This window comes from Lepeophtheirus salmonis, chromosome Z (genome assembly GCF_016086655.4).
Source record: "Lepeophtheirus salmonis chromosome Z, UVic_Lsal_1.4, whole genome shotgun sequence".
NCBI classification, from domain to species: Eukaryota; Metazoa; Arthropoda; class Copepoda; order Siphonostomatoida; family Caligidae; genus Lepeophtheirus; species Lepeophtheirus salmonis.
This window is the reverse complement of record NC_092584.1, coordinates 19,300,576-19,327,177: the sequence shown is the minus strand read 5'-3', so window position 1 is coordinate 19,327,177 and position 26,602 is coordinate 19,300,576. Positions and strand designations below refer to the sequence as shown.

At 30.1% G+C, this 26,602-nt stretch overlaps 1 protein-coding gene across 1 annotated transcript in view; it reads right to left on the bottom strand.

The window, feature by feature from the left end:
* LOC121130504 (uncharacterized) overlaps nt 1–19,813 on the bottom strand; it is a 287,422-nt gene extending 267,609 nt beyond the window's left edge. The window contains exon 1 of the mRNA XM_071893689.1: nt 18,709–19,813. Coding sequence (XP_071749790.1) covers nt 18,709–19,121 — 413 coding nt within the window. The 5' untranslated portion in view covers nt 19,122–19,813. The remainder of the gene's footprint in view (nt 1–18,708) is intronic.
* Nucleotides 19,814–26,602: the final 6,789 nt, after the last annotated feature.

Below are 26,602 nucleotides of genomic sequence, written 5' to 3'. Positions count from 1 at the left end.
GAAATAAGGAAATAAGTGGATGTTACTATGTATAAATACCCAAGACTGTATGTACAAAATCTTGACAAACCTTGTTTTATCAATATAGATACATTGTGACTATAATGATATTATTTGGGACACAAGGAAATATTTTTGTTTAAGTGAAAGAACACATGGTCTTATGTGTTCTACCAAGGGGTACATTGAAATCTGAACACTTAGTAGTAATTCAATAATTAATGAAGGTTGAGTAATTGGACACATTATGTTTTGGGGGTATTTCTCTACTAGAGGGAAAATAAGATTTCAATGTATCTATGGAAGGAAGGAGGGAGCCATGTAATTTGGAAATCTATGGCAAGAACCACCTTTCCTAAAAGCAAGGCATTGAAAATGGGTCGTAGATGAGTAGTGATGAAAATCCTGTGTATTATGGGCATGTTAAAAAAAAGAAACCAGAAATCAATATGGACACCCAATTTTGGAGTATAGGAGGTTAGCTATCATGAAATTACATCGGATCAGCTACAATCAGCTGTGGAGGAGGGATATAAGGAAATAAACAAGGACATTGCCAAGAATGACTCTCATATTGATCCTCAGTTCTACTTGTAGTTCTACAAAGAATTAAAATGGATAACTTTGTAACAAATCCTCAGAGTGAATCCGTCTTTTATCGGTGAACAAGCATGTTCAATATGGTTTTGAATATAATTGATTGTAATAGAAATTGAAGTTGAGTCCTTAGGATTTAAATAATAATCCCCACATCTGAGGAGAAGAAAATTCATTCTTCAGATTAGCAATTCTAAAAAAGGGGGTAGATAAATAGTACACACGATTTACATAACTATGGATGAGTCTTTCTACACAGCCTTAACCCCCCCCCCCAAAAAAAAGTACGACCAATGCAATAAAAGAGTGGCTTAAACAGTCTTAAACTTTACTCCCATAGAAATCTCTCAATTCCTGGTCAGGCTTATAAAATGGGCAAGGAATCAAATCCTTCATTAATCTAACGTATATGTATAATCCAACATCAAAAATGATTTCCATTCAAAAAACTAACCAGTAAGCCATAAAAGACTTTCTAAAACAGTTAAAGAAAGCCTAAATTACATTATTTTTTGGATGATTTTCATTGCAATAAGAGAAGAGAAATATATCAACAAAAAAAATAAAAACTTGTAACTACGTACGTTATTATTTTTTATCACATTCTACTAGGAAAAAAATATTAAAAAGATTTCTATATTACATATTATATAGAAGGAAAAACTATTTTCCATGTAATCCGGGTATGCGACAAAAAAAAATTAAATAAAACAATACATACAAGTTGGTCAACAACATGAGACTGAGTGTGGTTTGGTTTTCATATAAAGAAATAGATGTACTAAATATTAAATATGTATATTTTTGTTGTTATTGATAACAGTACAGGGTGCACGTCACACATACTCTCGGGTCAAGCAATTGCATATTGAATGGTAATAACTTTTTGATGAATCCATTCATTTCAACTAAAATTTTTAAAGCTCTACATATTTGACGAGTCAATATGAGTACAATTTTGAACAAAAATGCAAGGTTCCAACAAAATACCATTTTTGAAAGTAGTTTTTAGTGTTGTATTCTGGCTTTATTCACACTTGACACGGTGTCGTAAATAAAGCTCATAACATTAAACAACTAAATCTGTGTAATTTTTCGTAGGTGTAAAACCCCGATAAATCCTATTAAAAAATGATGATAAATCTAGCTAATAATATTTACTACTAGTAGTTAATACTTACATACTGTTCATGCACTATTTTGACGAAATTAATGTTTTTTTATGATTAATAATAAGCTGATTTTTGTTAATGACTGTAAGACCTTGTAATTCGTTAAAAACCGTGGTATATGTGTATATATAGTTTTATAAAATAAAGAAACCAAAAAAAGAACTTGATAACCCAGACAATTTGAAGGAAATTTTGGAAGAGAGCAGCTTAGCTGTCACGACATTTTATTAGATCAGCTGCAAGTAGTCGTCAGAGCAAGGAAATGACTACAAATTCCACTCTGTATCTAGCCTGGTCATTTGCATGAATTACTCCGTTGTCGATCCCTACTTTTACTAGGAGTCCAACAAAGAATTGCACTTACTTATAATTCCTAAGGAATTACACCATGAAACACCATTTTGGACCGAAGGCTGAACCCCACATTTATTATTGTCATTTAAGCTGTTGAACACATAAATAACCTTTAAAACTTTAAATCTTTAAAGGTTTGGCCTTTTAAGGAATTTGCATTATAAAATTTGGCTGTGTTGCATGGAAATAAATTGCCATAATATTCCGAGGAAATAAATTCAATCAATAATAATCAATTATTTTGTGAATATGAAGCAGTCATAAATTAATAAAATCCCCTTAAATCTAAGTTGTTAATAATATTACTTAAAATCCTCATCAATATTCAATTTCCCCCGGAATATTATTCTAATTTATATTCAACGCAACCTAACCCTCTTATTTTATGATAATTTCCTAATAAATATTAAAAACTAAAATGACCCAAAAAATTTACTTTCCGTCCGTCATTAGCCCTCATACTAATCATTACTTTATGAGTGGGTATACTCTTTAAGAATGAAATAATAATGAAAACAACGTAAGAAAATAATAACCCCTGTTCAAATTGTCTGCTAGAAAGAAATACCCTATACAGACCAGACTGCAAATACAATAGATTTAAAGGAATTTATCTACCGATCCATCCCATCTATACATTTCACATTGGCAGAGGAGTAACAATGAAACAACTCTCCTTGTTTTCCTAATTGCACACAAGGCATATAGGATTTGTGTGGGATAACCGTGGGACTAATATACAAGCTTAAAACCACTATCAAAGAGTAATTGCTCCAGGTCAATAGTCTGTGCAGTAAGGGCCTCAAGGCCCTTACTAAAAAACACCATTATTGCTTCAAGAACCATGAAGAACACCCCTTTCAATTTACAAATATTAATACAATGACAACTTCGACGGACCCAGTCTATGTTCCACAATTCAAGGGTTATTGTTATGTCGCATATGTGCTGATAGAAAAACTGGATTCTTTGTCATAAAATAAGTAAGCTCTTGTTCACATAGAAACAATGTTTTTTGAGGAGTTTAGCAAGGATTTACAACCAACCATTACTCTTCATCTATTATGAGAACTCACACCATCTATGCCCATGAATAGACCTTAGAGCATCCCTTCCCAAAAATTAAACAATAATGATAACAACTTTTTTTTGTTTAGTTTACAACTAAAAAAACCATCCAAAAGGTTGTAGTTGCATATGACTATATGTTTATGTAGTCTGTATCTTCAGACATAGTAAGAACCTCAGTACCTCCACCAACGAGTTTGAACAAGGGTTATGTTTTTTCCCCTGTTTGTTTGTTAGGTTTACGGCAAAAGTTACAAATCGATTTTACTCAAACTTTGGTTGAAGATTATATAAGGTCACACATAAAAGGCCATTAAACTTTGAAAGGTTAAGGCAAATATAACACAAAACGTAAAAAATGTATTATTGACATGAGAAGAAATAATTGAGATAAATAACTCAATTTGATTTTGAATGAGGATTTGCGCTCTATCAAATCCCCATTTTAATTATCAATTGTATTTGATGAGAATTTTTTTTTGTTTTTTTCAAATTTGGAAATCGCAACACCATTTGAGCTGAGTCAAACCGAGTTGATATTTGTTCAAGTCAAACTAGTCTAATATTTTTTGTTGTAGTAGTTATTTATTGTTTTGCATGCAGGCTCATTTACTGGGTTGTTAATTTATGTTCAAAACTGTTGTTTATAGAGTAAATTCCTAAGTTACCCTTATGGTAGTAGTATTATATCCAACTTTATAATTTATTTATTATTTTTTGAATGGAACAATGAAAATAAAGAGCTGAGAGCCATTAAGAACAATCCACCTTCCCTCGTCCTCGTCACAAGAATATTTTTTTAAAGTAGACACATCCTTGTACACATGTGCTACAACAGCATATAAACAATCTTGAACAATAATCAAGAAGAAGAGAGGGATTCCTAAAATTATTAGTGTGTTTATATATAACATATTTACAGGCCAATATTTCATATAGATATTTAAGTCTACTATATTTAAATCGTGAGGAGCGTCTGCAAGGGGTGACCTGGAGGGACTGTAGCCTATGTTCCTCCCCAAATTAACGATTTTTTCCTTCTTAATGAAAAAACTAATAATACAGATCTAATTTTTGAAATTTTTTTGTAAATCTTGAGGGATTCCGGTTCCAGAGATTCATTTAGTCACCTTAACTCTAGGAAAAGGTATAAGTACGTCTCTTGCTATTTAGATGGAACTAACGCAAACAGACGATGCTGGTCCCATAACACACTTATTGTAAAAAAAAAACCTGCTCATATATGCATTGACAGCATTTCTAAAGTTCCTTCGCAATCCCAATGAGATTGAGAATCACATATTCTCCTTCAAAAATTAATATATGATCCTCATCCAAATTGTCCTCTCTTGAATAGCAAGACGTTTTCTCCATTGGCTTGCAAGGTATATTTGATAGTGAATGCACAAATACATTACAAATGAGTGACAGGGAAGGAAGATCCATTTTAAACTTTTAATCATATGCGAGAGGACATATTGTGGCATAATTTTAGGTAAAAGTTCCGAAGGAGAAAATCCCAAGGGTAAAACATCCTAGAACCATTTTTACAACTCTAAATATAGAACAACATTCCTATGATATATCTTATGAACAAAAACTCGTTGTTTCATACACATATAATAAAATTTTTTACTTAGTTTTCAAGTATTGGATACTCAATTAATATACTTATATTAGTTCGTTGGAAAAACTAATTTTTGATCATTCATTGGGGAAGTGGAGGGGGGAAGTGCTTTAACCTCATAAAATAAAGGTTAAACCATATTATGTATACCACATATTAATACTCTCTATATCTTTTTTTTTGGAGAGCTTATTAATGGATTTTATATTTTTAACGTTGAATATTCTATAGTAATTGGTAGTGGGTATTCTACAAAGAAAATGGGTAATATATTTGAAAAATGCATTTACATCTTATAGTAGTTTTTTTTATTATTTAATAACCTTAAAAATGTTAAGAGAGAATGGATGTTTAAAGTTGTAAATCTCAAGCATTTTTAGTGGCGTTAGTTGCTGTGCTGTTGGCAATCTGATCCATTTGTTGTTCATAGGTAGCTGTTAGCTTTTTATTTTCAATATTGATGAGAAAACATGTGGTTCTTCAACAGAAAGGCAAGTTAGAATATTTTTTATCATCACAATTAAGTTTGGATTAGTTTTGGATAAGTCATAGGACTGATTGCCTAGTCAGTCTTCCTCCCTTTTTTTACCATTCAACGTTCCGAATGACTAATACATCGGTCTTTCATTTCTACAGTCATAGCAATCTTTATAGATATTCTTTACTAATATACAATAATCAGTTCTAGCCACACACCTTGGATTCCTTGTTGGGCTCGAAGTAGAACTAAGGATCGATATCAGAGTAATAACTGCCCATCTTGTTGCCAGATACAGAGTGGAATTAGTGTTTACTTTTTTCTTCTCATGGCTACTCATTCAGCTTCTCTTGGCCAAAACATTTTTAAAAGAGTCAGTATCATCCTGTTCATTTTCAGGATAACTTTTTTTTGTTATTCTGGAAATTGCTTAGGAATTACAACTCTAGAATTATTAAGGAACTACATCCTAAGCATTTTGTAGCTTGTAAGCTTTTTTTGGTTGCTGGTAACTTAATTAGTCTTTCACTCCGGGAAATTATTTTCAACTATACTACAATTATAGGGATTCATCACTCTCCTATCTGCGGATGTGTCCTTGATAGTTTTGTTTTTGTTTTTTTGAAAAGCACAACTACTGTTTCATACACACGAACCCTTTATAACTTCCAAATACGTCATTTTACAATGCCAGCTTTGATGGAAGCTATCTAAGTTCAATGGGGGCTCTGCATAATATAATGTTTGTGCGCATGTCTAGGAAAACGCATGCGGTGTCCGTCATTCAAACACCAAGGACATCAAAGCCACTGTCAGCCAGCACTTGGGTGTCATTGCAGAGAACTACGTCTGCAGGGGATGCAAGGACTTCCATCACGGCCTGGCAACAATCCTTGGCGCTAAGGGTGGCTACATTATTGACTAAGAATGCTCAGACACACATCTGCATGTAGTATTAATTTTGTTGAAATGGCACTGCTAATTAATAAATTATATCTAGTTGTGGTTATAATTCAAAGTGTTTAGATGTTAATGGACCACTCGGTATTAGTGTAGTATAATTGCTAGCAATTTTCAGCATCAGGCAATTTTACATTGATGGTATTTTTCCTGTGGGAAATTTTCCATGAATGACAATATTTGTAGAGTAAAAGGCACTTTGGAGTTTGTTTAGTATAACCTTACTACTTTGTAACAGTTTAAATACTCACTGTTACTTCAAATCCCCCTATAAAACCATCTATGGTCCAGGTGAACGGGTATTGTAGTAAAAACTTTGGAGGCAAATTAAAAACCACCGCTTCTAGAACCATAAACAACCCCTCCTAATTTTTAGATACTTTTTTTACAAGGTACTTCAGCTTCGACGGTCATTATATATGTTCCACATTGTTTCTTTTATACTTAGAATGGAGAGATTGGTCGATGATGGTCCATTAATGACAATTTTCCAATAACAAAATTCCGAATATCTCCCTTATCAATATAAATAGATACATATTATGAGTACCTATTAATAGATATATATAAAAGTTCAAAGGGATTAATCAATAATTCGGAGCCAAATTGGCAGGAGGTGAGAGCCATAAATAATACATTTATTTGGGTTTGGGTTTTTTATATATGTGCCTCATTAAAAATACAAATAACTACAATAAAAACAATAAATCATACTAAATTTTTATTACTATTAACTTTTTTTTTTATCATTGGTTGGTTCATGTCTCCTTTTCTTTTCTCTTTTCTTTTCCCTTCTCTCTTTCTCTTCTTGACTCCTTTTTTTTCCCTCCTTTTTCTTCTCTTAACCATTTATACTTACTCTTCCTTTTGACAAAAAAGAAAGCCCTTATTTTTTTAAAGAAATATATTTTTTTTTTCTGAATACTTGATGATTCTCTCTTTTGTCAACTCTTTTTTTTAATATATATATTTATTTAAAGATAGGTGTATATTTGTGTTGGCTTCGTTCTGAAAATCCCAGACCGATCTGAGACTCCTATGTTTTTTATTATACGAAACTTATTTGATACTTTTAAAACATTTTGGTCAAGGTATATTTTATAATAGAAAAAATATACGTTGTATTTTGTTGTCAGCTGTCGGTTTTTCAGATCTTTTCTCCTAATCAGTATTCTATACGCTGAGGGATGGTATTTGAGTTAGTTCTTTATAAGTTGTAAATAATTCCCTACGATCATAAACCATCATTCAAAAGTTTGGAAGAGTTGGCTAACTACTAAAATTTGATTATGGCGTTTTTTCTGTTTCTTTTCAGATAAAGTTACGTGGTACAATAAAATTAACGACTTGAAATCGATCCAGTAGATAAATTCGGTCTGGATTAGTTAATTATCTGCCTCTCAAATGGATTAATTAGGATAATTCATTAATTGACAAATATAAAATTAATACTTATTTATAAAAAATTATTTATCAAACTTTGCCAACCGTTTCACTGATGGTACGACGCCAGATCCCACTTTTGTTGTCCATGAGGAGGGGAGCGTTATAAATAGCCTCTGCTATTGTATATTTATTTTTGGGTAATATTTTGTCAAGTAGATACATAACAGTGTTTTGTTTTAGTTTGGAAATCCTACACCAAATTATTACCGTCATAGTTTTTACTAATTCGGTCCCACTTCGTTCTAGACAAGTCTAAAGAGATTAAAATGCAAGAAGGGACCTGCCTGTTAGAATAACAAAGAAAAAAAAAGCATATTTTTACTCATTCACACACCATTGACTAAAAAAAAAAAAAAAAAAAGAAGGATAGGGATAGATCATTTGAAGAACATTATATGAACATAGCTCACATAAAATAATTTAAACCTATCGTAATTCAAGATGTTATTTTTCCCCATTTATATGAAGTTCTGTAAGAGGGTTTCAATCCTGAGCCTGGGCTAAAATATCGTTCCAGGTCCGTCTTGAAAATATCTCAGAAGATCAGATCAAAAAACATTTATATCTCAGACCGAGTTTCAACAACACACACTGTAAAACGATTGAACACCACTGTTTTAGATGAAAACAGGCTCTGATTTTCCCTTTTTCCCTTAAAGTTTATATGAGGAGGATTATGACACCGATCAAAGCCATATTTACAATAACTGCATACCAATAAACAATATTTTGCTAATATAAGTGTGTAGCAAGGACTATAAAGCATCATATGAAATAAAATAGCTGCAAAATGAAAAAATCTTTTTTTCTTTTCTTTTTGTTGCTAATATTTCTTTTGATCCTAGCCTGCTTATATGTTGACACGCTACAAATGTCCTTCAATCTTATGTTTGATGATAAAATCTTCCTACCTTGCTTGTTTTTGTGTTGATAGGCCATATATGTACATAATAATAACATAACCTATTTGAAAGTCAATTTAAAATATATTTTAACAATTTAATTTTTTTTTCTCTCTCTCTCAATACTCTATTTTAAATTTATTTAGCTATACAATTCTACTGTACATTAGGGTGGGTCTGATTGTGTACTTCAATGGTCCATGTTTGTATTTTCCTTATCTCACCTTCTCAATTCGTTCTCACATTATCTTAGTGATAGAATAAAGCCTCTACACTTAGGCTATAAAGGATACTCCATTTTGAGGGCTTAAAGTTGATAATTTTTTACTTCATAAAAATATTAATTTTCCGATAAAACCAGATAAAACTCTATAAATGTCTTTAAGAATAATAAATGACTTTACAACTGGATTAAATACTACTTAAAGCCAATTTGTATTTAATCATAAATTTGAATTTTAAATCCTTATAAAATGTATAAATTTGTACAATTTTTTGTATCGATTAGGGACGAGAAAATTTGAATAAACAGAGAAAATTATCTTATTCTTTCCATTTGAACTATTAATGTATTGTCTACAATATGAAGAAAAAATTATACAAAGAAATAATGACATTTTTTTAATTAATATTAGTGTTAGATGCATAATAAAACTAGGGATTACTCCAGTATTTTAAATGTCACCGACTTTGACTCATGCAAACAGTTTTTAAATAATAAATTTTATACCATACGTAAGTGATATAGAGTCATTTAAATATTAAACAAGAGGAACAACAAATGAAATTGAGCAAAGTATATATATTGCTAAAATATTCAAAAGTTTCTTAACATAATTGATGCACTCGTAACCGAGGAACGGCAATACACACAACCACTCACTCTAACGTGACTCTGATGACATTGACCTTTCACAAGACAAAGTAATGAATTAGCATCGTCTATGCTCTACGCAACATTATAATTCGGAATTTGGAGATGTTCTGGAATTGTGATTGTATAGAACTAAGAAAATGCCTCAAATTTGTAAAGTAAACAAATAAATGAATTAACTTTCAAGTTTCATAAATTAATAGTACATAATACCTATAATTTATAATCACTTGGAAAAAAAAAACCACTTTAAGAAAACTCAAAGAAATTACTTAGTATGTGATTCTAGCATTTTTGATTGGAAGTAAGGTTTAAGTTCTGTTATTTGTGTTGCCTATTTTGACATTCAATCGTTTGCCCCTTTCCTTCATATATTGAAAAAAGAGTCTTCATTTTAACAAACCTTTTTGCCCAACATCTCCAAATACTCACTTCATATGAAAACGGTCAATAAATATTAACTAGTCTAATTAGTTAGGTTAAAAAGGATTTGATATTGAAACTACGAGAACTACTAAACCAGTAACTGTATTGCTAAAAAGTGTATTTATACTAACAGGCAATGTTTTGCAGAAAAAGTTTAGTAAGACAGTCTTTTTCGGTAGATAGGTATAAAAATGAGATAAGAATACATGAAAATCACTCCTACATAGTTATTAAGAAGTTTGGGGAGTGGTTTGATGGATGTATCTCTCAAATATGGTGTCGTTGTCAATACTCTTTCTGTTGGAAGTATATACAGCAAGACTTATTAAGAGATAATCTATTTTTTTCGGAAGAAGGGAAATACCAGACAAAAAAATACATTTTTTTTGTGAATACAGCGAGACAGGCAAAATATGGGATCATTTGACCCTAGTAGTATGTACGAAACATAAAAGATTTTTTTAGATTGAAGAGTTTCTGTTTTTTTAAATATATGTCCAGAAAGGGAATTAATTAATGGTATCATTACCGAATTACAGAGTATTTTTATATGTTTAGATGTAAAACAAACCCTATTGTCAGATAGTTTACTATAACAATGAAGAAAATAATAAATGTGTAATTGGATTGTAATATACAGTAAGTGAAATATATGTGCTTATAAGCCTGTTTGTATTGAAAATTACTTTACCTTACTATCAGCAATTGGAGATATCAAATTTAGTTTCGGCTAATTTTTACATAAAAATTCAAATCCATTCATTCAAGTCAAAAATATTTTGATCCCAAGTTGTATTATTGAAGGGAACAAAATGAAAGGGGTAGGCCAATAAAAGTAAAACCTTCAGGCCCACCCTACTCTATATATATAATATGTTGTAGTATCAAATATAAACTTTTTTTATTATTTTTTTGAATGAGTTTGTATAGGTAATACGTATGTATATTTGTAGTTAGACTTTGAATAGCTCTACTGGGTGGAAGCTTGGAATTTATGCAGGTTCAATTATTGAGAATCCTGTGGATTTTAAGTGACTGACTTGAAAAATAATGGATATTGATTCTATGAAATATCTGATCTATAAATGCATACATCTGAGAGGGAAACAAGGCTTAAAGTCTCAACATTAATAGATGCAAGTCACACACCTACTCAAATTTCAAAGCTTATTGGTGTTTCGAGAAAGACTGTCACCAAGGTCAAAACAAAAAATGTTAGAATGTTATGGATACTATAAAAAGAAGGATGGCTTTGATAGAAAGCTAATTATTAAGACTAAAGTCCTTATAAACTGCATAAAAGGAAAAATAATAGTCTAGGTGAAATCACAGCAATTTATAAAAGAGTTGCAAAACTTGGTGGTTAGTCCTTGGTAATGTTGTGGTATGTATATCCTTACAAACTACATGAAACAGACTCATCTTCATGTTGCAAAGGACTTTTAAATGAGCTTAAATCTGCACCGACTGTAAGAGTGATCATCCTGATTTTATTTTTTTTAAATAAGCCCAGTTTGTATTTGTGATGGGACGATTAATCTGAATCGGCATTGGGAAATAAAAGGTTTAATTTGCGATTCCAATTAATATTTACTACTGCCATTTAACAATTTATTATTTTTCTAAGTTATGAAAAAAATAGTAACCCAAATTTAGTAATTTTAGCTTTATACTAGAAAACTAAATTTTAGATTTTTTTTTCATAAAATTTAATATTAAAATTAAATTTTGTCTCGAAAATGAAATTTTCTGTGATTAATAATTTATAAATTTTTCTCCTAAAAATTTCATTTTATTATAATTCTTTTTTAATTAGAGATATATTTTTTAAAATATTTTTCCAAGAAATTTAATGTTTGTGCATAGTTTTAAGGTTTAAATATTGTATATTTGAAACTTTTTTCAAAAAAATTTTAATTTTTGGATTTTTTTTAAAATTTCAATAACCAAGACCTCCCGCCCCCCTCCACACAATTAATATAATCTTGTGGATGCCCTTCATAGCAAGAATCGCAATCCGAAATTTTTACTGGAATTGCATCGGAATCCCCACTGGGATTTTTTTTTTAAATCGTTCTTTATAACTGTCGTAAAGACGTTCTATTACTAGTTTATATCTGTCGTAAAGGTCCCTTTTTAATTTTTGGAAAGATAAATGTTATACAAAGAAAATTGCATTATAAATAGTATTTATAGTAACTCCAATTCATGAAATCTTTTGAAATCTAAGCCGGATTGTGCCCCACGCAGGCTATAGTCGTGATCTTGAGTCTTTTGTCCCACTCAAGCCCATACTAAGCTAAAATTAAAATATATTTATATCGGATGATAGCTGATATTTCATGGATACCATTAAAATGGAATTAATGCAATGGAATAAGTAAAATTTGATCAATTACATACTCAGAATTTTTAATTGTAAAGTGAGTCATTTGTAGTTTCCACCTCGTAAATAAAATACATTGACAACATCAATCTATCTATAGCTTCTTCTTTTTTTTTCCAGGAGGAAGGATCTAATAGAATGTCTGTTAAATCAAAATGAAGAAACTCAATTTATATGCTGTTGTTTTTTTGTTAAATAACAACAAAAGTTAATCAATAAATAGTTGATTAGATATAAGAAGTATATGATTATTACATGTGTAGAATCTTATGAGTTTATTCAAGGACTGTAGAAATAAGTCAGCTACTGACTTTAGTCTTTTAGCTCGATTTGCTCGTTATAAAAGTGATACAAAAATAAACAAAAAAAAACAGTGAAAGAAAAATAAAAGACAAGCTCCATTGGAGGACTGTAGTCAACAGCTGTCTCAGCTCTGTCTCCAGTTATTTTTCCCTCTATAGACACTAGTTTAGTATAGAAGTTGTGTGTACACTATGTATATAAAGCTTGAATTATTTTGATGAAAATAGAGACTGGATTATATTTGAAATTTGGAAGATTGTGTGTTTTTGTGATAATTTGAAGAATAGTTTGGAAGGAAGCTCTATTGTTTCATAAAATTAGCCATAATAATGAACTAATGAAGAGGAGGAGAAGGGAATACACAAATACATTCCCAAGAATGACTTCGATGACGATCCTCAATTCTACTCCAAGTACAAACCGGACTTACATTTATAGTTCTGCAACAAATCCTCAAAGTTCCTCTTCATCTTTTTTTAGGACAATCGATTGTTTAATCAGGTTGAGAATATAATTCTATGTAATAGAGGAGGATGTTAACAAATCAGGAGTCAAATAATAATGATTTACAGTTGATCATTTCTATCTGCAAATTATTAACAGGAATCCATTGGCTGCACTCAAATTGCACACTTAAAGTAGAAAAAGTTTATTGTCACGTTTAAAAAAGCTCGATCAAGCGCTAACCTCCCCTATAAAATCGTTTTGACTCAAAAGATATGGTCCATTATGCGTTTTCTTTTATCTTGTGAGTTACTTTGAACTTTCAAATTTCATTCTGGGGGGGGGGAGTAATGCTTACACATAAACATAATCTTCCTACAAAGTGTCCCTAACATCATTAAGTAAATTCTTAAGTAATATGGTTACAAATAAATTGAGAAATGGTAATAATTAAATTTAAAATTTTCTGGTTAATATAATTTTTTTCCTATGGAATTTTTTGCAAGGTGGAAAACTACTGAAAAAACATTTTTTTATTGTAAACATCAAGTGTTGAACATTTCATTTTAAATACCAATGTATTGTAGTTTTTAAGAAATACTTCGATTAAACATAAGTGAGCTGTGATACTTTTGTACCATACAAAATGGGGTAATTTTAGAAAAAAAATTAATATAAAAACGGTCAGCTTTTATTCATCTCTATGAAAAATATTTAAACTTTTTTTTTTGGATTCAACTTGATTTTTACATACAAGGGGGGAAAACTGACTTTTTTAAAAAGAGGTTGAAAAAAAACATGTTCTAAAATAAATTATTTAACTGTTTAAAAATATTAATGAATAAATTATTTGAACTTCAATAGAAACAATAATGTTTTGAAGCAAATAAATACTGTTAATTTTTGTTAAATATTTTTCACTCTCTATAAATTTGATTGTCCGTTATTGAAAAGAAAGATGTATAAAATAAAAGTTTATATTTTATAATTTTCCTAAATCAAATTTATCTTAACCTGCAGTGTCATCCTTTTTTTTTTTTTTATCTTTTGATGTAAGAATCATTGTTCATTTCTAAGACAAGAAAAAACTATATTTGTATTCAAATGGGTGTTATCGAAGGCTTTTGATTTAATTAAATAAAGACTTTTGGTTTAATTAAATAAAGGTTTTATAGTTTTTTGTTTAAAATCGATAACTTTTTTAAACTCAAGTAACTAACCAACTGTTCTTGTTGATATTTATTTAAATGAATGAATAATTTGTGACATGTAAAACTGAAATTATATTTAAAAAAATTTATATTTTATGTTTAAATAAGTTTAAAAAATTAGAAAAAATAGAAAATTAAACTAACTAACAAACTGTCCTTTCTAAGCATTTAACCATTTTCATTTAAACTAATTAATCTAGACAAAACTAAATTAGATTTGTAATATATTTTTCAAATCAAAATTTTCAAGTTTTTGATTAGAAAATAAAAAATTTTGAAAATAAAATTGACATATGTTTATTAACGTGTATTTAACAAACAAGCAACTTTTTTTATATGACAGTAAAGTTAGAAATGTAAGTAATTTTTATAAATCAAGATTTTTGAGTTTTAGAATAAAATTTAAAAATTTTGGAAATCCAAGTAAATGACTAACTGTATTTATTCATGTTTATTTAATAAAATTAACCACTTTCTCCTTATAAAACTAAAAATAGATATGAAATTAATTTTTATAAATTGAGGTTTTTGAGTTTTGGATTAAAAGATAATAATTTTTGAAATCGAAGTAAATAAGCAACACTTTCTTGTTAGTGTTTACTTGAAGAAGTTAATGATTTTCTCCTATCTTTTAAATTAAATTCGTATATTTTCAACAACACGTGATCTAAGCACTTTTTTTGATGAACCAATACGTTGTTGGTACCAACACTGAAAGGTCAGCTGTAAGAAATTCTCCTTTTTGTTTTGTTTGTTCCATTTATAATATTTTTTTAAATAGACGATTTGAATTTGTGAGCCAAACATTGTCAAACTCCTCAAATCGTAAATTCAAAATCTTATGCAACATATATGGTAACTTGTGCATTAGTCTTGAGAAAAGTTGGGAAAAGAATAATTCCCAATTTATTTTTTTACTCCATATAAATGCACATACTCGCCAATATAAATCATAGACATATCTGAATTAATTATAGTCTTATTATTTGAAATACTATGATGAGTTAAAATACCAAAGAATTTTAACTATACTTTTGAAAACAAATTTAGATTGGAAAAAATCATATTATCCCAAATGTTGCACCTTTCCTATAAAATCAATTCATTTTTCAATCTTTAATTGTGACGATCAATTTTAGCTACTTACAGTGTTGACCATCTAAAATTAACGTATTTTTTTATTAGGGTTGTATGAGTCTTAAAATCTATTCGATCTACGTTATGAGTTGGTATATATTTGTATTTTTACTTATTTAAAAGGGGAAAATTTATATATTGTATTGAAGAGTTGGTCATATTTGTAATTTATATATGTGAACAAAAATCAAGGGCGGATTACTTCGTGCAGATGATGCATTGTCATTGTACGGGCTCTGATTTTTTTTTTTTTTTTTTTTTTTTTTTTTTTTTTTTTTTTTACATTCCTTCAATGAATGGAGGATGCCAATGCCAAGGGAGAAATTACACCTTCCAAAAAGACGGTGAACCAGATCAGAAAGGCCAAAAAGTACCTTGCCCACAAAATCTGCTCAATTTTAGATCCTGGATTTTGGACGACAACCAGTCCAGACCTTTACCCATGCGATTTGATTTATATAACTGAACAAGGGTCCTGTGCCAATTATAATTCGTTTGTGGAAGCTTCGAAGAAGTCCATTACCCGTACAATGACCAAGCTGGATAAACAGGAGGTCGTTTGGGCCTTCCAAAGCTTACTGTGCCATATACATAGCTGAGATTATCAAAAAAGGAGGACATCATTATAAATAATTAAGTATTATTAAAAGTAGCTTGCAAAAAAAATAAAAAAAAATTGTTTCTATTTTGTTCATTATAAACCTTTTAAAGATTTCCTCAAATTATTTGGAAAACCCTCTGCATACAACCAAATATTTTATGAACAAATTTGAGTCAATTATAGGCTTATTATTCAAATTCATCAGTATCAGTTATGATAACCCAGGATTTTAGCATAGTCAAGAGCTTTTATTTGATTTAATAGATTTGTATTTGCCCCGAAAAATATACTTTCAAATAAAATTTGCTAATGTCTCAATCTTTTAATATCACGATCCATTTCATTTACTCTAAGTAAAATTTGCAACGCACCCAAAAGGTTACTAAGAATATTTTGTAAATAGAAATGGAGGATAATTTGAACAAACATACAAGTGTATGTTGACGGGCTACATAGGTATGTTGAAAAAAAATAATGACTGATCCTTTCAGGTTTGAGTTAGACAACTTCTCCTATATTGGTATATATTTATTGAGGTAGTTAGAACTTCATCATCAAAATCCCCAGGTATTCCACCATTATCTATATATAAGAGTATATAATTTTAGTTATATATACTCGTAGATATGTAAAAGCTTTTGAGAATACTTTAAGCTACTTTCTAATACATATGTACATTACTTCCTTAAAATTTCAAGATAAGAAAGTGATTTTTTTTTTTTTTTTTGAGAAAAAACATTTTATTTGTCTTTTTTTTTATTTTAAAGAACAATAGCTATATAGAACACCTGTTTTAAAATGTTAGATAATGTCTTTTTTTTAAAAGTATATATATGCATATGCTTGCGTCCATTTTGTTATATTGCGCATTGATACCACACGAATAATTTTACGTATATATATATATAAACATTTTAATACATAATACAAATATATTTTCCAATGGAGGCATGATTGCTGTTTACTTATACCCTCAAATCTGGATAAGGGAAACTGTTATTTTTCAGATAAAAAGCTGACTATAATTGGATTTTTCTTATATCCAAAGTATGTCCAAAAAACCACCGTTTTGAATATTTGTGTTAATAAATAACTTTGGAACTCCGTTTTTCGAGGCAACCAGTATTTGATTAGATATTGTTTTTAATGATCGAATGGTTTTAGAGAAATTGCCATTGATAAGGTTGCTATTTGATGAAATTACCAATGGGAAAATTACCCGTCATTTAATAACAAAATTAGAATAATACGTCGGTCCATAACTTGTTTTGGGAATACTATGACCACTAGGCAGGTTATAAGCCATTGAAGTCACTTCACAAAGAATTTAGAACCCTTCCAAATACTGTATATTATTTATGGTTTAAAATAGATTTACCAGACGTCCTGGTTTTTCCATGACTGTCTCATATAAAAATACCGTACAATATAAATATTGTCATTCTTTTTTGGCTGCGTACTAAATATATTTTTGAAATAATGGACGGGATATGCATTTTCAATTATTCAAAGTGTCTCTAAATGCTTTGTGAAGTGGTGGAAACGGGGTTTAACCTGCTTGGTGGTACTGCCATTGCACATAACAAGTTTTGGGCCAAAGTATTCAGATTTTGTGATTAATTGGAGGGAAATTTTATCAATTACAATTTTCCGCACATGTAATGTTCTGTGCTCGATATTTAAACTTTGTTTATGAAAACTGTTCATTACTCGCATGGTCGTTTTCAATTTGTTCAAGACTCCTCTTGTTTTGATTAACTTTACCAGTGGCTAAATAATATATTAGAAAGAACGGTGGAATATGTTGTAATTGGAAGGGTCCTATAGCCTTGATAAAAAAACTTCCAGAGGAGAAGGATACAAAATTAGGCTACTTCTGACACAGAAAAATGTTCTATACACTAATCAGCAGATTGATTGACAGTGAAGAAGAAAATAAAATATAAAGGATTCAAGGTGAGTGTCAAATTATATTGATATTATGTAAACATTTATTATTTTCTTGGGATGTCAGTGTTTGATTCTTTGGATTTGTAGGGGATTTAATCGAAGGATATTATGAAATTCTGAGTGGTTTCCCCCTATGTATCCGTGTTGATTAAAAAACTATGTAAAAGGAATGTAAAAAGAAATATACAGAACAATAAGTTTGACAGGATCGTACAATTTGGGACGTCATTGGAATTCTTTATTCTCATGAATTCTTATGAAGTTCATGCCATAAAGGGGCAAAAAGGCAAAATTATGCGGAAGGGTTATATAAGGATTTCTTCTATGTGAAGTACATTATGTACGAAATAATATGTATAAGAGACTATCAGCGTACTTTTATTAAAACATGTGCAGAAAAGTCCCTGACGTAACAAAGAAAACAGGGATGTTTTATACGTTCAAGATTAGTTTTTTTTTTTTTCTTTTTGATTATGATTAATATTTTTTTATTTATTTGCATTATAGATCGGAGTCCTTATGACACTTTTCAAGCCATTGCTTAAGTTTAACGGTATTTTTACTTCATCAAAGATCCGTGTCAACTTAAAATAAGACATTGTTTGGATCAATTGTCTTAAAAAAAAACAAAAGTAGCGTCATACATCGCATCATCTATGTCTGAAGCCTGAGAATTTTTAGCTTTTGTGTTTTATTTTATTTTTTGAAGGAATTTCTAATAGGCATTTCTGAGATATACAAAAGATTTAGTTTTAATATAAAAGTCCCTTACCTGTATTCAACGGGTCCGTAAATAGAGGGTTCAACAGTTCTTAATTCAATGCCACTCCAAGAAGAGACAGAGCCTGGAGGGGCAGTAAGGGGACGATACTCTAAAACTTTTTCAATAGATCCAAGAGGACGCGATCGAAACGGAATGGGACCTGGAAGTGGAGGAAATGTCGTATAAAATCCCTGTGGAGGACTCGGCGAGAGACAAGTAGAGCAAGTAGGGCAGTAACAGTTTTGTGAGGAAATATCAGAGTATGTTGTAGAATAGTCGTTGTAGTTATCAGATTCAAAGGAACATCCTTGACAAGGCTCGGAAAATTGTTGTTGTGAGCAGCAGTTGAAATAATAATAGAGATCCTTCTCGTGCAATCCATCCACCGAAATTGAAGATGAAATCCGTCTCTTGTTAAACATCTCCCGAGTGTACAGTCCGGAGAAAATGAAACTCCTCGTGATAACTCCGAGTTTCTCATGACACGTCGGGGATAGTCATTAGATCTTACTTCTCTTCTAAGATGATGATTGAAAATGCTTCCCTGATTAGAGATTAATCTACGCATAATCGTAGGGGCAGATAGTCGGTACTCACTCAGATACTTGCGCTGTTAATTCCCCCACATATGCTTCTTGAAGACTTGAATAGGTGGATTGTGTAACTATCCGGAAGTATGACACCTTTGTAGAATATGTACCTCAATTTAAAGGAAGCCTTCTCTTCAACTAAAAAAAATATCAAAAATCCTCATCAAAAAAACACTCAAATTGACTATCATTTTCTTTTTCTTCATGATGAAAAGCTCGGAGTTTGTTAAAGAATTAATTAGAAGCTCGCTGTTTGTTTTGCTATTATTTATGTAACTATTTTGTGTACAAGGGTACAACTTTACATTATTTAATTTAATAATTTAAAGCACCAATCTTCTTTCAAAAGCCTGTAGAGAGCACAAAAACCTACATTGTAAGTCACTTGTAATAGAGAAAAATTGTTTATGAGTTACATAAGAAATGGATGAGTAGACAAAACCACCAAAATATATTGTGTAGATAAAAAAAAAGAAGAGAATCCCCCGAGTACGTTTCCTCAGTCAAAAGGTTCCAAGTCCACTAAAACGCTTATGTTGTAACTAAAAAGGAGAAATAAGTAAGAGCGCCCTATTTCTTATGCATATTTCTAAGGCCGGCGACGACTTTTCACAAATCCTTCTTCTATGTTGTACAATATACACACAATGAAAGCCGGTCTTGAAATCCATGTTCCCCACTCTAAAAAATAAAAATAACCACAGTTAAATAAATAAAACTACGGAAAAATAAATCAATTTGCAATATGCCCCCCCCCCCCAAATCAATTTATGCCTATCTATGCATTATCTAAAGCTTCATACAGGGTGGAAATTTTTAATCTAGAACAATTTAAGAACTGGTTATCTTGGTAACTCTAAGATCTACGTTTATGAATGTGTGCTCAAAACTGTACAAGAAAAGAAAAAATCACAGAGAGGTCCCCGGATACGAAGGCTATTATACAGTCATTATTGTGTGCCTCCGTGCCGGGTGCACACCCAAGGAGATAATTAAAACTACTCAAATATACTGTTTACGATGTTTTCAAGGCTGTTAATTAGTTTGATGTGTCGAGAAGACCTGCAAGGAAGGCTCATTATCGTTTTGGGAAAATAATTTAATATAAGCTACGATTGAAAGAGACAATTGGTCTCCTATATTGCCGGATTTGAACCCCTTGGAATACTCTGTGTAGGGTGTATTTCAAAGAGAGTTCAATAAACATGCACATAACAATCTTGAATCTTTGCAGGATATCATTCTGGAGGCTATGACCAACCTGAGCAAGAAGTACCTCATTAAGGCCTGTAAAAACAAACCAAAAAACGAAAATTAACATGGTAATCCTGAATATTTGAATAATGCTAGCTGTCATTACGTTCTATTAGATCAGCTGAAAGCTGCTATGAAAGGAAGGAAACAAATACAAATTCTAGTAAGTATCTTGTAAGAAAATAGACTGTAGTTATTCCGATATTGACTTTCAAATATACAGTTTTACTTTTGTTTAATGTGTCTTGTTTCTAGGATTAAATATACGATGGCAAATGCAATTTTTGAAGCAAAAAATGACATATAGATCTGAAATGCTCCCATATCGACCCTCAATTTTACTCCAAGTGCAGCAAGGAAAGTAATAAATCCGTAGCACGTCCTTATTGTTGCTATCGGTCCTTGAAGAGCAACTACACTTGTGATTACTTTATTCTTTGATGATCTCTCTTTAAAATGAAAGAACGGACGGTTAAAGATTGAGGTTATCAAAATAAAATTTATTTAGGCAATAGAATAAGATTTGCACTCGTGTAATATCATATCTTTTTAGCCCTATCTTTGTATATACTTTGATTCATTTTGAGCAGGGCTTACTCACCACATGTTACATATAATGTTTTGATTTTTTTTTGTAAACGCCAAATTTGCATTTAACATTATTTTTGATGTAAAGAGACAAAAAACATTCTTTTTGAAATTTTTGTACAAGAAATAAAACTTGAACGTATAAAGTGATTTACTTAAAATAGATTTGACTCGATAGTTCTGGCGCAACGGATCATAATTGTTCTCGTAATGAGCATACATAAAATATAATTCTAAAGACTTTTCATGATATAGTTTTCAATCCTCAATAACTCTACCTATCAAAATAAAGAGGTTTTGTAGTGGTTTACAAATCTGATTTGTTTGTAGGCGTATGAATCCTATGATAAATTAAATTTAAAAAATAGAAATTTCTAACTTTCAATTTTATTTATCTAATTTTTTTGGTTTTATCACCACAAAAAATAGAGATATGCTTATGAGGCTTTAAAAAAATCATTTCATCATGTTATATGTACCGTATATTCCAAACTATCAATTCAATAATCAAATAAAGAATTTACAAAGAGGGAACATTTTAAATCCATTGCTTTCTTCATTTTCAAAACTTAAGAATTGGATTAATTCTCGAATCTCTTACCTTATTGCAAATTTTCTTCCTACTGGTGGGTTAATTATCATTTCTTAAGGCAAACTTTATTAATTAAAGTCTGAATTGGTAATTGACAAGTTCATATGTTGTATAATACATTCAATATGAAGAACTAAACTGATATAAAACTTGTTGAGAATATTGGATAATGTACACACACCCTAGCTGTATATAATTTTTTTAAATAAGAGTGACTTATAGTCAATAAAATACGGTACGTTACTATTATTGATATCCAAACACAATGTGCAAATGCACATCACTCTGCAATACCTAAGTGTTTGTAATATTGCAAATTTTAAGTATTTACTAAAAATTTAATTTTTTATTGGTTGGAAATATGGAGGAGTCGTATATATTTTCAAAGGTGCTATCATTAATATTTAACTCTAAGTATCATGCAGTGTACATGGGGCATAATTTACACTGACAGTAAAACTGAAAATTTGTTGGTAAGTCCTTGTTGGACTCAAAGTAGACTTGATGACCGAAAACGGAATAATTCCTGCTTATTTCCTTGCTTGGTATAAAGTGGGATTTGTTTATATTTCCGTCCTTTCATAGATCCTTGCAGATTATCTGTTAACAAGGCTTGAATGATAAGCTACATTCCTCCCAGACAGCTGTTACCTACCATGTTATTTTTCAGTTTTTTACACACCGAAATCCCTAAGAGATCAAAGTTATAAGCGTAAGTCTTTATTGGACTTGGGAAGAATTAAGGATCAACAATGGAGTAATTTATGTCTAAATTGCCTTTGCTCAATACGGATTTGGACTGTGTTTATGTATTTTCTCGCTATCACGTAGTTGCTTGCAGCTAATGTAACAAAACTTTCTGACAACTCAACCACTCACTTTCCAAATATTCTTTCAATTTTGAAGTAAACAATGCCATTATTTGGGGTTTTCTTATACATACCTATAGCAGTGCTAAGAACGTAACTATTTGATTTGTTGCATATTACTCTCAACTCTCACATAAGTTTATAATTGTTGATTTGTTGAACTCTAACTAAATATCGCTTAACATTGACAATATTTTATTCGATACATAATACTAAAAAAGATAGGTGGAGTTAAAATTTTGGCAAGTTAATACCAACGAATTTCGGCCTCTTTTTTTTCTTTCTATTTTTGGTAGAATTTGGTAGAAAAATGCAATTTAGAGACTTAGAATTAGAATGCTTTCTAATTTCCCATTAAACTCCTAGATGAAATAATGATTAATAAATACTATGACACGTAAGTAATTAATGGTATACCAGTATTCTAAAAAGTATTAATAAATATGCATGGACGAACATACAAATGTTGCTTAAATAATATACTGGGTGCGGTGAAAAAATCTATACACTTTGTTTTTACTACATAAATCAAGGCTTTTGTTAATTTGATAAAGTTGTTCAGTTCAAATGTTAATAATAAATAAAAACCCCAGATCTTCCTAAGTGTCTTAGAACCCGAGAAACTGCCATCTGAATATGACCAACGAATTTCGGTCAGCTCACTTTTGGACGCTGGCAAGAAACCAAGGTAGATTACATAGCAATTGGGGATCTCCAGAACAACTGTCTATGCTGTAATATATAATGTTAAATATATTGTTCGTTAATAAAGATGAGAACTTAACTCATATTTTATACAACTCTACATAGGGATGAATTGTATAAAATATAAGATGCCCTAAACGCCTGCAGGATTTCCCTCATTTTCATTCCTCGTTTTTGAACAATTCCATTTATATATACTCCATTTTCTTTTCTTTTTTAGACTAAGTTACATTGTTATTTCTTAGATGAATACACTCCATATTGACTTTACGGAAAACATACACATACAAACAGACAAACTTTGCTTTATTATTATGGATTTACATACAAAAGTATAAGATTTTAGCTACTTGTGATAGATATAACATTAATTTATGAAGTTTTAGAGTTTGTATGGGAATACATTTTCATACCATCTCTGTTATCTATCCTTCAAAACGTTTAAAACTATTTAATTTTGTTAAAAGTAAAAAATACTTTAGTTTCAAATAAAAGTTATATTGAGACTTGTCATATTTTTTCTTTTTTTTTAATTATATATGTGGTGCGTCAAAACCAAAACAATCTTGAACAAAAATCATGAAAGGAGAAAATTTAATTAATTTTTTTATTTCATAATTACTTACAACCCAATTGGTCATATACATATTTAAGTGGATTTAAGTCTTTTTACTCAAATTTGTGGGATAAGTTTAGATAGATAATCATTTCAGCTATAATTTAGAGCCTTTATTTGATTTACAATTCTTGTATTAGGCGCAAAATGCCCCTTTTCTAATAATATCCATTTATTTTATTTTATTTTATTGTGACGATCAATAGTGACTTATTTAAATTATGTTAAAAAAAAGTGTTAATAAAAATAATTAATGGATAAAAATTTAATTTAATTCGCCACTGACGCATAAACAATGATTTAAAAAAAATACTTATAGCATCATTATGATTTTTTTTTAATGTTCTTTAGCTCAAATAAATTAAATTTTTGGAAAAATATTTGGGAACTTCATATCTATTTCATAAAATTAAATTTTTTTCAAAAAAAAAAATTCTAATCCACAGCTGTTGAACATCAAATTTTGTATTAAAAAATTTCAAATATTAAATTTTTGGAGAAAAATTTAAAATTCATAATTATTTATAAAAAATTCAATTAAATTTCAAATTTTTCGAAAAAAAATTCAAATATTTTATTTTCGATTAATAAGTAAACATTTCATAATTTGAGCTACAGCCCCCCCCACCCCAAATAACAGATAAAAAAAGGGAAAAATATCACATTACTTTTTACCAAACTATTATAGCAATTTTATTAAGCACTTTTAAAAAGGATTTACACCAAAGATAGGCAATAATGCTTACTTTAGAAGGAAACATTAACACCATAATGATATATCGAACAAAAAAGAGGAAAATCCTCCGAAAAAAAAAAGTTTCTCCTTTTGTAATCTATTAATTTTTTCTTTACACATTTCCCTTCTTTACAATCAATGGAATAACTACAATATTGTAGCCTTGAATTACAAAAAAAATAATAGCGTTATAATGCGGGAATCAATGTCATAGTTGTCACGTTTTATTTTGTATTCTTAATTATATTATATAATTCATTAATTATCTATTGCCAACATTAAGCTCCATTACTAAAATTATTCATTGATATATTTAACATTGCTTAAAAAAGTATTATACTAAGGATCATTACAAAGTTAGAAATAAATATATTAATCATCGGGTTTTTAACATTCGTTCTCTCCACGGTGAACATTTCGTACAGAAAAATGTTCTGTAGTCGTTATGTACAAATGTACATGTCCTTTGAGAGCTTATTCATAACCATTAAATTTTTATAATGAAAACATAGGTTTACATTTTATACATACAATCTACGATTGTATTACATATGACATATTGGATGTTAAAATAAAAGAAACCAAAAAAGGATATGGTAACCCTGTCTATTTATTTAAGGAGAGAGTTTAGTTGTTATGACGTTTTATTAGATTAGCTCCAAGCAAGGCAATAAACAAACGCCCCACTCCGTATCTAACAAGGGCATATACATAAAGGATTTACTTTTATCTCGATTCTCTATTCAACGCCAAGTCCAACTAGGGCCTACCCTTATAACTCCCTAACAATTCAATAGAGTTGATGATAATACCACGTGATCCATTCAAATCTGAACACTTTGAATACTAAACGTCAACAAGAGTTTCATTAATTAATTAACGGTAGAATTTGAACAAAATTAATACTATAATAGATATTTATCATGGCTCTTTCAATTAATGATGTAGCCACCCTGAGGGGCAATATGGCTTCTAGGCGGCAGTCCTGGCACCTCCTGCAGATGTAGTCCTCTGTCATGGAGTCCCAATACTGGCTGACAGTGACATTGTAGGCTTCGGTGTTTGGAAGACGTACACTTCATGCCTCAAAGTTGTAGTCCAGAGGATTAGTATGAGGGATGCAAAGGGTCCAAAAGTGTCAAAAAAAAAGTATTCAAAAACACTTGAACAACTCATTGAAAAGAGTTTTGCAATGGAGGAGATGAGTTTCTTTCATAGCTGTTGTCAAAAGTGGCCCCTCTACCCTGACATGGCTCTTTTCACCCACTTGTCAGATTTTTTTGGAGAGTCGGGTGGGAAACTTCAAAATCTCTCGTATGGACCCTCATAAACTTTAACTCCTTAGGGTCTAGTTTGGCCATTTTGACCGACCACTCCTTCAAAGATCATAAAATTATAACAACTTTGTAAAATAAAACACTTTTCAGGTGGACAAGTAGAAATAAATATTGCTGGCGTTAATGTAATATGTTTTCCAACTTATGTAGACATTTAAACTGAAAAGTAAGATTCTTTTTTTCAATAGGTATGCTCTTACTATTTATTACCTTTATCATTTATCTTTTTTGTAAGATCTTAGAACATCACTATATTTGTTGATTTCTTGTGTTTGTCTGATTTTCCAAAAGCTGTAAATAAAGCTATCTTTTAATATCCATTTAGGTATGTTTCAAAATACTCCTTGCAATCTTTTTGTATATATTATGTACTTTTATTGAGATTTACTTACCGTAAATGGATTACCTTTATTTTATTTTTATTTCTTTATTGATGGACATGAATCAACAGTATTTGATGTTAGTAAGTACTATCCAACAGTACTTAAATATATATATGTACCGAGTGGAAACTAACAATTGACACAATTACAATTCAAAATTCTGAGGTTGCAAGTGATTGATTTAAAAAAGTCTGGTACCACATAGTATTTATAATTTACCAGCATATATATAT